At 41.8% G+C, this 14,942-nt stretch overlaps 1 protein-coding gene across 1 annotated transcript in view; it reads right to left on the bottom strand.

Moving 5' to 3' along the window:
- Window positions 1-14,942, bottom strand: part of PIP4K2A (phosphatidylinositol-5-phosphate 4-kinase type 2 alpha) — a 178,378-nt gene that overhangs the window by 22,122 nt on the left and 141,314 nt on the right. Inside the window, exons 5-6 of the mRNA XM_038529823.1 lie at window positions 14,124-14,270; window positions 9,357-9,395 (exon numbers count right to left, since the gene is read on the bottom strand). Of these exons, the coding sequence (XP_038385751.1) occupies window positions 9,357-9,395; window positions 14,124-14,270 (186 nt within the window). The remainder of the gene's footprint in view (window positions 1-9,356; window positions 9,396-14,123; window positions 14,271-14,942) is intronic.

Genomic DNA, 14,942 nt, shown 5'->3' with positions numbered 1-14,942 from the left:
ATCAACATGTGGATATTTTAAATGTATACATGCTTCTGAATATAAATAAATAATCACTTATTATTCCCTGGAGTTCAGTAAAAGACAGAAATAAATGATCTCTAAGGGCAGATTTGGCCCAGGCTTTGAAATTAAAAAAAAAAAGCCAAAAGTATGCAGAACTAACAACTACAGAGTTTAGAGCTCTCATTTTTAGAAGTGAACATGTGCTTTTGAGGCCAGCTCAGCAAAGTCCCAGGTGGTCAGAGAGAAATTATGGATCCTGGGAGGGCAAAGAAGGCAAAAGGTAAAAAAAAAAAAAAAAAAAAAAAGGTAGAAAGGAGATTCAGAAAACAAAAACAAGGCATTAGTACTGCCCTTTTAATATAAAAAGCACTTTTAATGAAAACTTTAAAATTCAAAATTAGTAAACATTTTGCAGATTATCTGAAAACAAAACCAAAAATGAATGTTTACCAAAGGGATTTAGATTTTGTTCCAAGTGGAAGTTAACCTGTTGGTTATATATAAATATTTACCTACTTCACTGGGTTCTGTGATGTGATATATTGGATTGCTGTCATGTGCATGAAGTTTTGTAATACTGCCTATTTTAAGGGTTAGTGAAGCCAGAAATGATACAGAAGTCTTATTTTAGTTAGATTAAAAAATCAAAGTATCTCTTAGAGGAGTCCGAAAACATTTTTTTTTGAAAATCACAAATATTTGAAACCTGTAGCCACAGTCAAAAACGTAACTTCCTGTACGCAGAATTCAAATGAAAATGATACTAGGTTTTATCATCATTCTACAATTATGTTAAATTATCCTAAAAGAGCCTATTGTATTTTATATTGCCACTACCAATAGGAAAGTAAAAAAATATATATATATATATATATATATATATATATTGAGTGTATATATATATATACACTCAAAATGCACAGAGCCAAAATTTATATAATACAAAGCCACGTTTTTGTTTTTGCCTGGATGGTAACTGTAACAGGAAAATGAAGTGTACTCCTGTCACACTTGAGTGTTTAATGCAAACAGGATTTTGGCACCAGAAGGTTTCAATGCAAAGGATAATACATAGCATAGTTCTCTGTGATTAAAGGACTTGTATTTCAGTATGAAATGAATTTTTGTTCGATGTGCTCATTTGGCAACCCATTTTTTAAAGTCTAATTGTAAGCCTTGATGTCAAAGATTGCAGCCTGGTGTCCTTTGATGGGCTGTACTGTCACACTTGGAGCTGAATACACAACATAAAAAAATATGTACTAATTATTGTCTTATGTGAGGGACTGCTTATGTTCCTGATTTACCAGTTATTCCAAGCTCACCTAAATAAAAATGAAAAGAAAATGATACCCACTTCAGCAGGCTTTCCACAAAACTTCATAAAAATCAGAATCTGTGGGACTGAAAATATATTCTCCAGAAATATTTCTGTGAGGGAGAGAATTTTAGGCAATCCTTACACTGGAGCTACGACAAAGTTAATTTGATTGAATAACATCATATATGCGGCATCAATTTTAGAGTAAGAAGAGATGTTAGAGACTTATAATGCAATCAGTTCTGCTGCTCAAAACATTCAAGTCACAAATTTGATACATGAAAAGGCAAATTAGTGAATATGGGTAGAGTTCATACAGAAGTAGCAAAGATAACAGGTGCTTTCTCACAAAAAGCACATGTAACAACCTTCTTGGACATCTGCAAGTGCAGGGCTTGGAAAGTGACCCAAGAGCTCATTGCTACTTTGTGATTTCCACAATGAGAATGGATACATTTGTGGCCAGAGTCCCGCAGGTGAAAGGTTCATCATTTTTATTTTGAACTTGTCTGTGTGTAAACGTTGTTGTTGGGTGGCGCAGCGGTTTGGCGCCTGCCTTTGGCCCAGGGCGTGATCCTGGAGACCCGGGATCGAATCCCACATCGGGCTCCCGGTGCATGGAGCCTGCTTCTCCCTCTGCCTGTGTCTCTGCCTCTCTCTCTTTCTCTCTCTGTGACTATCATAAAAAAAAAAAAAAAAAAGAAAGAGAATATACTTCAACACACTTGTGAAACCGGGCTGCAATTAAGAAGCACAAACTGGGTAAACCCCAGTGTAATTCTGCCCCTTAGAACACAGTGCCCAGCTGTGGGTTATTTTCCCTAAGATTTTCAAGCTAATATTTAAAATGTGAAATTTACTGCTTTTCTAACATTGTCATACTTTGCAAAACGTAATGGCCCTTTAACTGTAAGTGGTGGTATCAATGGTGACACCATGGTTTTCCTCCACAGGCTGTGACATGACAGTTAACCTATAAGCGGGGCCCACAAAATAGGTTGTTAGGATCTGACTAGAAGATTCTGTTGCACCGATGTTGATGGTGATTATGTCAGAAATCACAGTCTGAAAACTTAAGAAATTTGCTAAGTACTATATGGTTTCTGGTTTATTTATTTATTTTTGGTTTCTGGTTTAATACTAACCTAGTGAACATCACAGTTTTATTGTTTTATTTTATATTATTATTATTATTATTATTATTATTATTATTATTATATTTTTTTAGAGAGAGGAGGGCAAAGTGAGAGAATCTTAAGCAGGCTCCATGCCCAGCGTGAAACCCATGCAGGGCTCGATCTCAAAGTCCTGAGATCATGATCTGAACTGAAATCAAGAGTCAGATGTTTAACTGACTGAGCCACCCAGGTGCCCCACAATTTTATTATTTTATAAAGTATGCATTTGGGGGATCCCTGGGTGGCTCAGCGGTTTAGCACCTGCCTTTGGCCCGGGGTGCCGTCCTGGGGTCCCAGGATCGAGTCCCGTGTCGGGCTCCCTGCATGGGGCCTGCTTCTCCCTCTGCCTGTGTCTCTGCCTCTCTCTCTCTCTCTCTATCATGAATAAATAAATAAAATCTTAAAAAAAAATGTGCATTTGCAGCAGCTTGGCTTAAATTCAGGCCCCATTCTAAATTTTTAAGTTTTCTTTTCACTGTGACTCTTTCTGGAACTAACCGAATAAGAGTTGTCAGCTTTAAAAAAAAAAAAAAAAAATCCCCCGTATCTAAAGCGCCGCTCCACGTGTGCTTGGGATACTCTGGGTTGAATTCATTCCAGAGAAATAAAAATGAAACGACAGCAACTGAGAGTCTGCATGCCACCTTAAGCCAGCCAGACTGGCCTGAGATCTTTAATGCTGTCACCTGGGAGGTGCTCACAAGAGCCACTGCATGTCACCTCCTCTATTTCACATACCACGTTTACCAAATTCCAAATGAGTTGAATCTTAAAAACTCTGCTTCCCAGACTAACCCCAATGGTTTACATTATAGGGTTCTTAAGGCTTGCTCCGACATCCGCTGATATAATATAACAGTTCCAAACATTCCTTCCCTTAATCAGAGCAATCACCTTCATCCATACCTAGAACAGACAGGATTTTAGTGATTGTCAAGTCCAGGACTTCTCAAAATCAAGTCTGTTGCTGGACTGCCCTTCTGCAGGAGGGGAGAGCTTTGTTTGAAACAACAGATTCTTACACTTAAAGCAGGAGAACCAACGATACAATCAAATCTTTTCATCTTACGAATGATGATAAAATGAATTGATTTATCCCCACACCCCGAACTTCCATTAATGCTAGAGCAGGGGCTGGGACTCAGATCCACTAATGCAGTTTGGGCACCCTCCCCACAAAACCCTTCTTATTGAACATCTCTGGGCCATGAGGCAGATGTGACCCATGTTGCCTTTTAACTTGAGTCTGAGAAACAGGCCCTGCTTCTGTCCTGACGGGAAGCCAATCCTTGTACTTTGGGTGCTGGAATAGGTGTTTCTAGCCCTGGCTGGCAAAGGGAAATGATTCACCTCCCCCTGCGGAGCAAAGGGATTTTTACAGAAGAAGGTTAAAGCATTAGCTGAGTTTGGGGCATGGAAACTGTGATAATCTTGCTTTAGCTGATCATCAGCTGACAGTGGAAAGATTCGCGGAAGGACACGCAGCTGTGCCTGGTGTCCCTCAGGCTCTGAGCATCATTGTCACCTTGCCTTTAGCTGCATCCCAAAGAATCAGAGAGAGGGAGTCATTAATTGTAATTTGTTAAATTTAAAGATCACAAAAGAAATGCTGAAAAGTGGTTTAGGAAAGCATTTTTCGATGTGAGGGTATTAATGATCAATTCTCCTGAACCTTCAGTCATTAATAGGTAAAATGTCAGAGAGAGTGACAGTCACTTAATTGCTAGTGCAATTCACAAAGCCTAAGAATCGACAAGGCAGTCTTCTGTGGCCCGTTACCAAGTGTCAACAATGATTATTGCCAATATCGTTACACAAATGCCAATTGCGGGGCAGCTGTTTCCTTTCACGCGGGTTCCAGGGAGAAGGTTAGATGTTAAAAAGGAATCTTCTTCTCGTGACCCAGTGACTCCATTACACAGGCTCTACTTTACCTAATAAAATCAGGCCCGAGTTTGGAGAAGTGTGCAGAACGATGAACAAAATGCATATTTGTGTAAATCCCCAGGACTCTCTCTCTCTCTCTCGAGAACATGGGCTCTTTAAAGAGTCAGGTCAAATCCCTCAGAAATCAAGTGAGTCCAGTTATGTTTTCTTTTACTTCCCTCGATTCCCTGCTGCGTGGCTTGCTTGCTGGCAGCGTGCTAAGACTGTCATTTGTAAAAAGCAGCCCGCTCAGCTATAATTACTAATTTGATGTCACAGTGGAATCGCAGCGCAGCTGTGGAAAGATCGACCACCAGGGAGATCCGCGTTTCTCTGTCTCATTTAGAGGCGGCTAAACTGCTGCAGCCATGAATGGAAGATGCCCTTCCATTAAAAAGGAAAGAATTAAAGAATAAAACAAGTCATAGCAGCTGTCAGAATCTGACAACGGTTTAAAAAAGGAAAAAAAAAGAGCACTGTTCTGCTTTTTTCAAAAAAATTCAAGACATCTGTACATGCATGTTCTGATACTTGTTGCCATGAAAGTGATGCCACCATTGTTGCAACATAACTTCTTTATTCCCCTGTTTCATCTTCATTATTATGCTAATACAAATCACACTAATTGCGTGTCAAGCTGAAATCGAAGGGACGGGACTCGTCTGCACCTATATAGCACTCCATATTTGAAATGACGGTTTCAAAACTTGTCATCAACAAGTTCAAAGTATGGGAAATTAAAACAGTTATAATGACTCAGATGAAAGGAAAACTCACAATTGAGATTACTAATTAAGCCCTGTCAATGGAGATTCCTGATGAAAATTACTCCTTGCACCATGACCATCATTTTTTTTTTTTTTTTTAAGAGAAATTCAGTTCCACGGGGAGAGCAAGGAAAAGATTCTTGGCAGATTGTGGGATTTCATTCATAAAAGGCAAAAATGTAGAAAATAAATATTTTTAGCCTTCCTCAAATAGTTCCACCCAGAGGTAAGAGCCATTGTTTTGATAACATTTATGGTTTTATTTGTGAGGATAAAGAAAAGCATGTATCTTTGGAAGATGAAAAATGTTAACTGCTCATGGAAAGAAAGCCTGGAAATTGACAGAAAAGGAGAGGCAGACAGATTTTTTTAGAACTTAAAAGACTCAGTGTTTTTAGAAGTTCAGCAAGCTCCACCATACACATTTCATTTATTTTTTTATGTATTACAGTTTGATGAATGTTACCTTAGTTGTGGGGAGGTTATAAACAAACTGCTGTATCAGTGATGCCCCACTGCCAACACAGGCAGGCGTAGTGTAGTCTCCAGTGATTGCAAAAAAATTTTTTTTAAGATTTTATGTATTTATTCATGAGACACACGGAGAGGCAGAGACATAGGCAGAGGGAGAAGCAGGTTCCCTGGGGAGCCCGAGGTGGGACTCGATCCCAGGACCCCGGGATCACGATCTGAGCCAAAGGCAGATACTCAACCACTGAGCCACCCAGGTACCCGCGATTACAAATTTTAATGCCTTTACATTCCTTATCTCTAAAGGTTTTTCCTCTTGCCCCTGCCTGGTGAATGCCTGTAAACTAGAAGGGCAGGTGGGTCGCTTTTTGGAGCCATTCCTTCTAGAAGAGCTCTCATGAACCCCAAGCCCCAAAGGAAGGAGAGGGCACTGAATTCTTCCTCAGGGGAATCGTGTAGATGACTTTAATGCTCACACAGTGTAAGATGCTGTGACAGCGACTGCATTTACAAAATGCCTAAAGCCTCAAATGGAGGAAATGTGAATTGGTTGTTTTGCCAACACCGTGAGAAACCAAACTATTTATTTCACTACTTTGAAAATTCTTAGACCAAGACTCAGAATGACCTTTGCTCTAGTACCAAATTTAACTCCATAACATTGTTTTTGTCAATGCAGTGAATGCTTCATGATTCACGGGATCGCTATGAATTCTTATGTCCTTTTAAAAAAGGAGACAGAGAAGTGCCAGACATTCAGAGGGTCACGGCACAGTGGTTAGAAATGCCAGCCTTGGGTTGGAAGCCTGGCTCCGCCACATCGTAACTGGGGGGCTCTGGACAACTTACTGGACCTGTCGGTGAAGTACCCTCATTAACTCAGAGGAAGTAATAATAGCACCGCCTCATAAGACAGGTTGGAAGGATGACATGACCAGATTCATGCAAAATGTACAACACTGACTGCCATATTGTATACACTCAACAAATGTCAGCTATTACTATAGGCCTTTCTAAATCCCAAGACATCAGAATTAACAATAAAAAAAAATAAACCCCAAAGGTAAGGTTTCACCTCTGGCCCTGACCATGTGACAGAGCATGGGAACTAAGCTCGTGAGTCTCACATCTGCCAAGATGTGAGGTGGGCCAGGTCCTTCCCATCGCTGACTTCTCTGAGCCCACCTCCAGGGGAGATGTTTTGAGGAATAGTTCAGCACAGGATAAAAGCATCCTAAGTAGGCTCCTCAGAAAAGGGGGTCTCTATTAAACAAATCCTCTAATTTTATTCTTCATTCTTTTCACAGAAACCTATACCAATAAAGGGCTCAGTGTTGAAATATGGTGAATGCCGTGGGTTTCTGGGAAATTTGTGGTTCTATGGGCAGAGCAGTGGAGGGAGGGCCAGGCAACTGGATGGTCTGCTTCTGATGAAATATTACAGCTTCAAGGATGTCAAATACTTGTGGCTTTCCTTCACATATGGCCTCGTTCAAGGATTTTGGCTTCAGTAGCAACCACCCTATGGCCTCTCACTGTCTTTCTTGGCATTGTTAATTGTGAGAGAGGACCATGGTGATCAAATCTGAAGAAATGAAAATGAACAGAGTTGGGAGGGAGAGGGTGGTCTGCTAGCAATAGTTTCAAGAGACTTGGGAACAAAGTGAAAACAGAGCCACCAGCATGGAGTAGTGGTTGTCATCACAACCACGGTTCTTACTCAGGGGCTGGCTTCTTGTTACGACGCCGAAAAGTGTGTGAGGCTCTTCAAACAGCCTAGATATTTTCTCCTGGGAGAAAAATCCCAATCCTACTGAACCTCCGAGTCTCTCATGAAATACAATTTAAATACCCACTCGGGTCTCAGACACTTGGAAGAAACATTTGGTCATAACAACAAGGAAGTGGGCAGTCCATTGTTTCTGTTTCTTTTGGCCAAAGCTGGTGCCTTCAGGGGATTTATGTGGAGATCAGAAGTGTAAAAATATATTCACTAGTGCACAGTAAAAATACAGATGGTCAGAGCAGGATCCACCATTTCCTTTTCTGTTCTTTACTTCTTAACCTACTGTTACCTGCCTTCTGCTCTGCCCACTGTCATGGACAAGGTCACTGGAGAGGTCCCTGGTGGTAAGTTCCATGGCTAATTCTCAGTCCTTATCCTACCTGCCCTTGCAGCAGTATCTGATTCTGAGCCAGTTCTTTTCCTCCGGCTTCTGAAATACAACTAGAGTGCAAGTCTCCCAAGGGAGGGGGTGATTTCACGGCACTATTCTTCACAACGCTTGGAGAAGTGCTTGCTCACAAGAGATGCTCCCTAAGTGTCTGCACAAATGACCCAAACTTTCCGCTCATCTGCTTGTGTCCTGTCTCTTTGGCTGATCCTTTGCCAGACTCTCTCCTTTCCCCACTCCTTAAATGATGCTTTTCTGGGCTGGTTCTAGACATGCTTCTATTCCATACACTCATCCTGGGTGGCCTCATCTACTTCCTTGTCTTTGCTGATCATCCTTCCTGTGACGTTTCCAAGCCCTTTATCCCTGCAGCCTCTCACGCCTACTGACATCTCTGTTCTAGTACCACACTGACACTGCAAACCCCTCCTCCTACTCTGCTCCCTCTTCCAGTGAGTAGAACCAACATCATCTTAATGGTCCAAACCAGACACATGGAGTCATTCTGAACCCGGCCCACCCTCCACACACACTCCCTGGCACTGTCCACCTCCCACATTCAATCTCTGGGTTCTGTGTGGCTTCTCCTTCCTAAATCTCCCTATAATCATCCTCCAACCATGAAAAAATCCACAAATACTTCTGAATGAATAAAGAAAAGTAGATTTCCAAAATATAAAGTTCAAATCAAGACAGAATGAGAACATTCTAAAAACAAAATTTAAAAGCAAAACAAAAACAAAAATCTTGAGCCCAGCTTTCAACGGTTCAGTCAAAAAGCTTCCCAAGGTGACAGACGAGGGGCGTAACATAGAGTATCGAGGTACTTTCGTATAAGTAAATGTCGATTTTGGTCAGCTTAGGTTTACATATAGAAAGCTACTTCCCAAACTCTTAATCAAACTGACTTAAGTTGCATCTGCCTATAATCTTGCATAATAAACCAAATGTGGTTCAAATATTACCTGTTGTGTAGTGACTCAGGAAAAAATAATCTCCTCATCCCTAATTCTTTAAGTAAAAAGCTCTCTAACCACATCGTAGAGCTGGAAAGGAGTTTGAAGCTCATCTGAGCCAACCTTTTTTAGGTGAAGCTGAAACTCAACACGCTCATTTTACCGGAGACAAACCAGGGCTCAGAGAGGCATGGAAAGGACTGGGGCTCCCAGCTGCCAGTTAGGGGTAAAGTGGGGTTAGGACCCTGGCTGCTAAACTGTACCTGTCTATCTGGATCCTAAGTAACCGCCCAGACAGCTGTGCTTTCAAGACCATGTTGCATGAGAAACATTTCTTTCAACCACACTTAAAACTAATAAACAGAACTATTCCATTACCCAACAGAATGGGGCAGCTAATCTGAGGAAGAGAAGCTGAGGCAGGAGGCTCCTCTGGTCAGTGATGGGCTGCTCTCAGGCAGAGGGAAGAATCACAGTGGGAGGCAGGAGAGGAAGAGTGGACATAAGGGGTGGACTGCGGCAGGAAGGACAGGGTAAAGGTAAGTCAGGGTACTTACCTTTTCCTTGTCGCTGGCTTCTCGAGCCACCGTAGAGCCCTGAAACACAAAGATGTCATTAAAACATGCACGTGGGAGGCCTCGGGCTTCACATGTTTAAGGTATGCAAATGTTCCAGGGCAGAGCGCAGAAATGAATGAGCGCCAACTTTGCTTTGGAGTGAGCTCGGTCCCTTCCCTGATCACAACCCTGCCCAGTGGGCGCTCCTTCCTCTGCAGACATCCCTGTTGGCTCGTCTCCAATCCTTTCCCTAGCTCGGCAACTGAACTGGATTCTCTCCCTGGTTCTTGCCCTCCAGTTGGAAATCAGAAAACCTGATGAACCCTTGAACAATAACATTTTAAAAATTATTATTATTTTAAAGAGAATAAGCACATGAAGGGGTGGCAAAGGGCAGGAGAGGGAGAGAGAATCTTAAGCAGGCTTCATGCCCAGTGCAGAGCCTGATGCAGGGGTTCCATCTCATGACCCTGGGATCATGACTTGAGCCGATATCAAGTCTGACACTTAACTGACTGAGCTGCCCAGGCGCCCCTTGAATGATAACTTACTGACACCAGATCAAAACCGTGCTCTGCTTCTTGCCTCGATTGCCAGATATGGTTGGTCTAGAAGACGGAATCTTCAAAGATGAAATGGGCCCCTGAGTGGCTGCCATGGCCACTGGAGCATTCAATGCCTGTTTCCCTGCATGATCTTCCAGATGGGGGTCTGTCCTGGACCTCTGCCTGCCTTTCTCCCCTGTGTCAGAGTTACTGGTGAACATTTTTCCTCACCTACTACTATGAGTAAGACCCTTTGGTACTTCCTGTCCCCTGCACTCTGGGAATCCCTTCAGACATACACGTTTCCTTGCACCCTCTTTGTGCCAGGCCCTAGGCCAAGCATAGACCTATAATGTGGAAGAAAACGCCATTCTTGATCTCAGCAATCCTACTCTACTGCACTGGTTTTCAAAGCCATGCCTTGGAGCTCTAGGGTTGTCCAAGAGGACCCAAGGCCACCCAGACGCCACTGGGGGTGGGGTGAGGGTGGGTAGAGCTCAAGAAGAGAAATGTTCCTTTGTCGAAGATGTTAATGCAAAAGAAAAGTTGGGAAACAAATGGCCAGTGAATTTCTAGCTATGTCAGGCTGACAAGAACAATTTTTCTTTGTGCTCCTCTGACCACTGCAGGATCTCACACAGCAACGCCAGGCATTCCCTACATAAATGGTTGGAGAAGGATCACCACCAATTCACTGCTCTCCCTTCCGCTGTAGTGCTGGCCACCCAGGCAAGACCAGGTCGGCAGAGTGACACGCTTGCCCCCCACCTCTTATATAGGCATGCACTGCCCTAGAACACTTGCATTAGCCAACTGTTAAGGGAATTTATCTGCAACATGGGAAAAACTTAAGTAGCTTCTAGATCAGCCATTCTTAAAGAAATCAACATTTCTTCTCTGTGACCATCTTTTATCCAGGCAGCTCAGGCACTGATTAGAACGTGGTTCACAAATGAGGGACTCAGACAGAGGAGACTCCTGGCTCTGGGGAAGAGAGCCCAGGCTGGAGTCATCCCCCTGGCCCAGACCCCACCCGGGGGCCAATCCTCCATCCCCCTGGTGCTCGGCATTCCTGGGTCTCCTGGATGTCAGAGACCCTGCTGTCAGTGCAAGGGAAATGCTCAAAGCTTCTTGGGGATGCATCAGAGGAGCACAAAGCTGACCCACGAAATGGTGATGGACAATGTGAACTGTTCATGATGGAAATCGTGTGGCCCTGTTCCACAGTCACAGCACACACCCTCTGCACAAACTCGCAGCTGCCCCTTGAAATGGTCTGTTTTCCTTGTTTTTAGAGATTCTTGAATACAGACCACAAATATCTTCCCTTACACACTGATTTCTAACAAAGAATGTTCCCAAATTAAAACAACAACAACATCAAAAACGACTGATATTTGCAATATCTGAGCACTAAGTTACTGGTCAGAGGTGGAAACTACTCATTCCTCTTTGTAGTTTTAGCCAAGTTTCTAAGTGTGTGTGTGTGTGTGTGTGTATTTTCCCTCCTGCAACATAATTTACCCTGCTTCTGATTCTCAGAAACGCTTCATCTCTATGTAAATGCAGATCATTAGCCCGGGGATGGGGGGGGTGGGGGTGGGGGGGAACACCTCATCCAAATTTAATTCAAAATAAAAGCTCAAACAGGAGTAGAAAATAAAGTTAGTAAGTCAAGGCCAAGAGTTTGAGCCATGAAATGATGCCAGATGTCCAGGTTCCATCACAATCGAAAGTACTGGCAAGAAGAGCATTTATTTATTTATTTATTTATTTATTTATTTATTTATTTATTTATTTATTCATTCATTCATTCTGCAAGCTAAAATAGTGAGATGAAATTAGTGAAGTCCGAGGCAAATTAAAACTATAATATCCAGGCTATAAGTATAATTTACATCAATCTTGATGTTTACTAGATGCTTGCTTGAATGAGGCACTATCTTAGGGGAATAAAAAATAAAAAGGACCAAAAATTTGCTTTTTAAGGCACTTACTAGTAGAATGGATGAGTCATGACCAAAATTAATTGACCAGTTCGCATATGCCACACATTATGTGGGACACGATACATGTATATGTAAGTGTGTGTGTGTGTGTGTGTGTATGTAATTGAATCCTCGTAACAACCCAGTGAAGGTAAGTATAATCATCCCTGTTTTACAGATGCAGAAATGGAGGCACAAGAAAAGTTCAGCAACCCACACACAGCTAACAAGTGGTAAAACCAGGACAGATGGCCTCAGAGATCACTTACATATTCACTGATGTGATATCAGATTCCATATTGTAACTAAGCTTTGAGAAATTACCTTTTGTCAGGTTTTGGCATATCAAATAAGAAGATCCACAAATTCCTGAAAAAGTTATTAAAACACCGCCCTCCCAATTTCCAACTATACATGTAAAGTCTGACTTTTTTATACTCTTTAATCAAGTAACACTGCAACGGACAGCACAACCAGAGAGAACATTCCAACTGTCTCAAAGTAAGTCAGATGTTAGGGAGATTTGCAAAAATGCAAAGAACAAAAAAAGGCCACCTGTCTCACTAAATTTTTTGATTTGTAAGATATAGCTATTTTTCATAAAAATATGCTAACATGTAATATTTTTTTATTGTACATAAAGTAAGCATTTAAAAATTTCTTACTTTAATTTCTAACATTGTAAACAGCAGTAGATACACCCTATATAAGCAAAAGCTTTTGGGAGTCCTCTTTTTAAAAAATTTTAATTTCAATATAATCAGCACACAATGTCTAGTTTCAGGTGTACAATATAATGATTTGAAAATTCTACACATTACTCAGTGTTCATCATGACAAGTGCACTCCTTATCCCCTTCCCCTCTTTCCCCCTCCCCTCCCAATAACCATCAGTTTGTTCTCTATAGTTAAGTATCTGGTTTGTCTCTTTTTACATTTGTTCGTTTGTTTTGTTTTTTAAATTCCACATGGGTGAAATCATAGGATATTTGTCTTTCTCTGACTTACTTACTTCACCTAGCATCATACCCTCTAAATCCACCCACGTTGTCATAAATGGCAAGATTTCATTCTTTGTAATGGCAAATAGTTCATTGTATACGTACACCACTACTTCTTTATCCATTCATCTATCAAAGGATACTTGGGTTGCTTCCCTAATTTGGCTAATATAAACATGCTTCAATAAACATAGGTGTGTATATGTCTTTTCAAATTAGCGTCTTTGCATTCTTTGGGTAAATACCAAGTGGTGGAATTACCGGATCATATGACAGTTCTATTTTTAATTTTTTGAGGAATTCCCCTACTGCTTTCCACAGTGGCTGTACTGGGGGTCCTCTTTTAAGAGTGAAGGAGTCTGAGATCAAAAAATTTGAGATCTCCTAGCAAAGACCAAAGGGTGGCAAACTTTTTCTGAACGGGTCAGATGGTAAACGTTTTAGGTTTTGTGGTTCAAAACAGTCTCTGTGGTACTACTTGACTCTGCCATTCTAGTACAAAGAGCAACCACACGTGATACAGAAACACTGGTCATGGCAGTATGCCAATCAAACTTTATTTACAAAAATGGCCAAGTTGGATTTGCCATGTAGGCAGGTCCCAGAGTGCCAGCTCCTACCTTGGACGTTCTCTCCCAGAGTCAGTGATCCAAAGAGTCAGCTCACCTCCGTCCCCTCAGAACTCCCGTTGTGTGTCTCCCACTCAAAGTCTTTGAAATAGCAATGTCATCCTCCCAGTGAAACCTTCCCTGACACCCTCTGTAAGCTGTGTCCCTTCCCCATTCTCCCGTATCTTTACTTCTCTCCATAGCACTTACCACTTCTTAATATATACTAGGAACTACTAGCTACTTTTACTTCCTGTCTATCTGTACCTGCCACAATGTTAGCTCCTTAAGCGCAGGTTTGGTCTGTTTTGTTCGTCACACTATTCCTAGCAAAAAAACCCCCAAAAAACAAAAAACCAAAAAAAAACCAAAAAAAAAAAAAAAAAAACCAATGCCTGGTACCCGGCTGATGCTCAATAAACAGCTCGCTGAAAATCAGACACGGTACCTCCTAACATGTATACAAGTATTCTGGTAAAGCCAGTCAGCGATCCTTGCTTAACTCGGAGCCGAGCACTGCTGGTTCAGTTGCCTGGTGGCTTTAAGCTCTGAGCACCTAAGTGTTTAGCATGATCAATTACAACCTTTGCTTAATTACTTAATAAAAATTAACCAAAAATCTCACCTTTAAGTCGTATTTCCTATATACAGATAAACGGTGGCTGAACACATTTCTTGTAACAATCACGTATATTTCAACTCCATCAACATTAAGCCGGTACATGCCCAAGAACTGGGGAAGAAGCGTGATCCCGTGACATTCTACTATGTACTGCACAGGAGAGAGAAAAAGGAACACATTATGCAATCAAAAGGTGCTCATTCAGATGTAAACTATAACTCTTCTGCCTATGGTGTTTAGACAAAGTCAAAGCCTCCAACCACTAAGGTTCTGGTTAGAGAAAATGGCCATGTTTGTACTGCCTGATATAGGATCTGTGTTCACCATGTATATACATAGATAAGAAAATTCAACTTTATCTCCAAAAGAGATGTTTTTTCCTAACATTCCAAACTAATCTGTAAAGTCAAAACTTGGATATAATAAAGTTAGACAAGAGGGCAAGTGACTGGTCCATCTGCTAACTCCTCTAAAGTGAAAGCACACTCTACCGAGGGCCTCCCCCCTCCTCCCCAGAAGCCCAGGTGATGACTCTGAGGTTGAGGGACAGTCACTTGGCCACCGAAGATCACTCTTTTAACAGTGTTAGGAAAGTATAGCATCGAAGCTGTGATTAAAGAGGAAACTATGGAGAGAGCTGAGTGTTAGAAGCTGGAACAGTTGTGTCCAGTCCTCATTTTTGTTTCTCACCCACCACACTAAGGTGTTGAGCTAAGCTGCCCGCCAGAGCAGCAGCGTGAAAGGAAGGTACCACACTACCCCAAAGCGTTTGCTCCTGCTTCACAGATGGATGGAGGTACTGTGGCCCCATGTTAGATTTCA

The sequence above is a fragment of the Canis lupus genome, chromosome 2 (genome assembly GCF_011100685.1).
Source record: "Canis lupus familiaris isolate Mischka breed German Shepherd chromosome 2, alternate assembly UU_Cfam_GSD_1.0, whole genome shotgun sequence".
In the NCBI taxonomy this organism is placed as follows: domain Eukaryota; kingdom Metazoa; phylum Chordata; class Mammalia; order Carnivora; family Canidae; genus Canis; species Canis lupus.
This window is presented reverse-complemented; position numbering and strand designations above follow the sequence as displayed.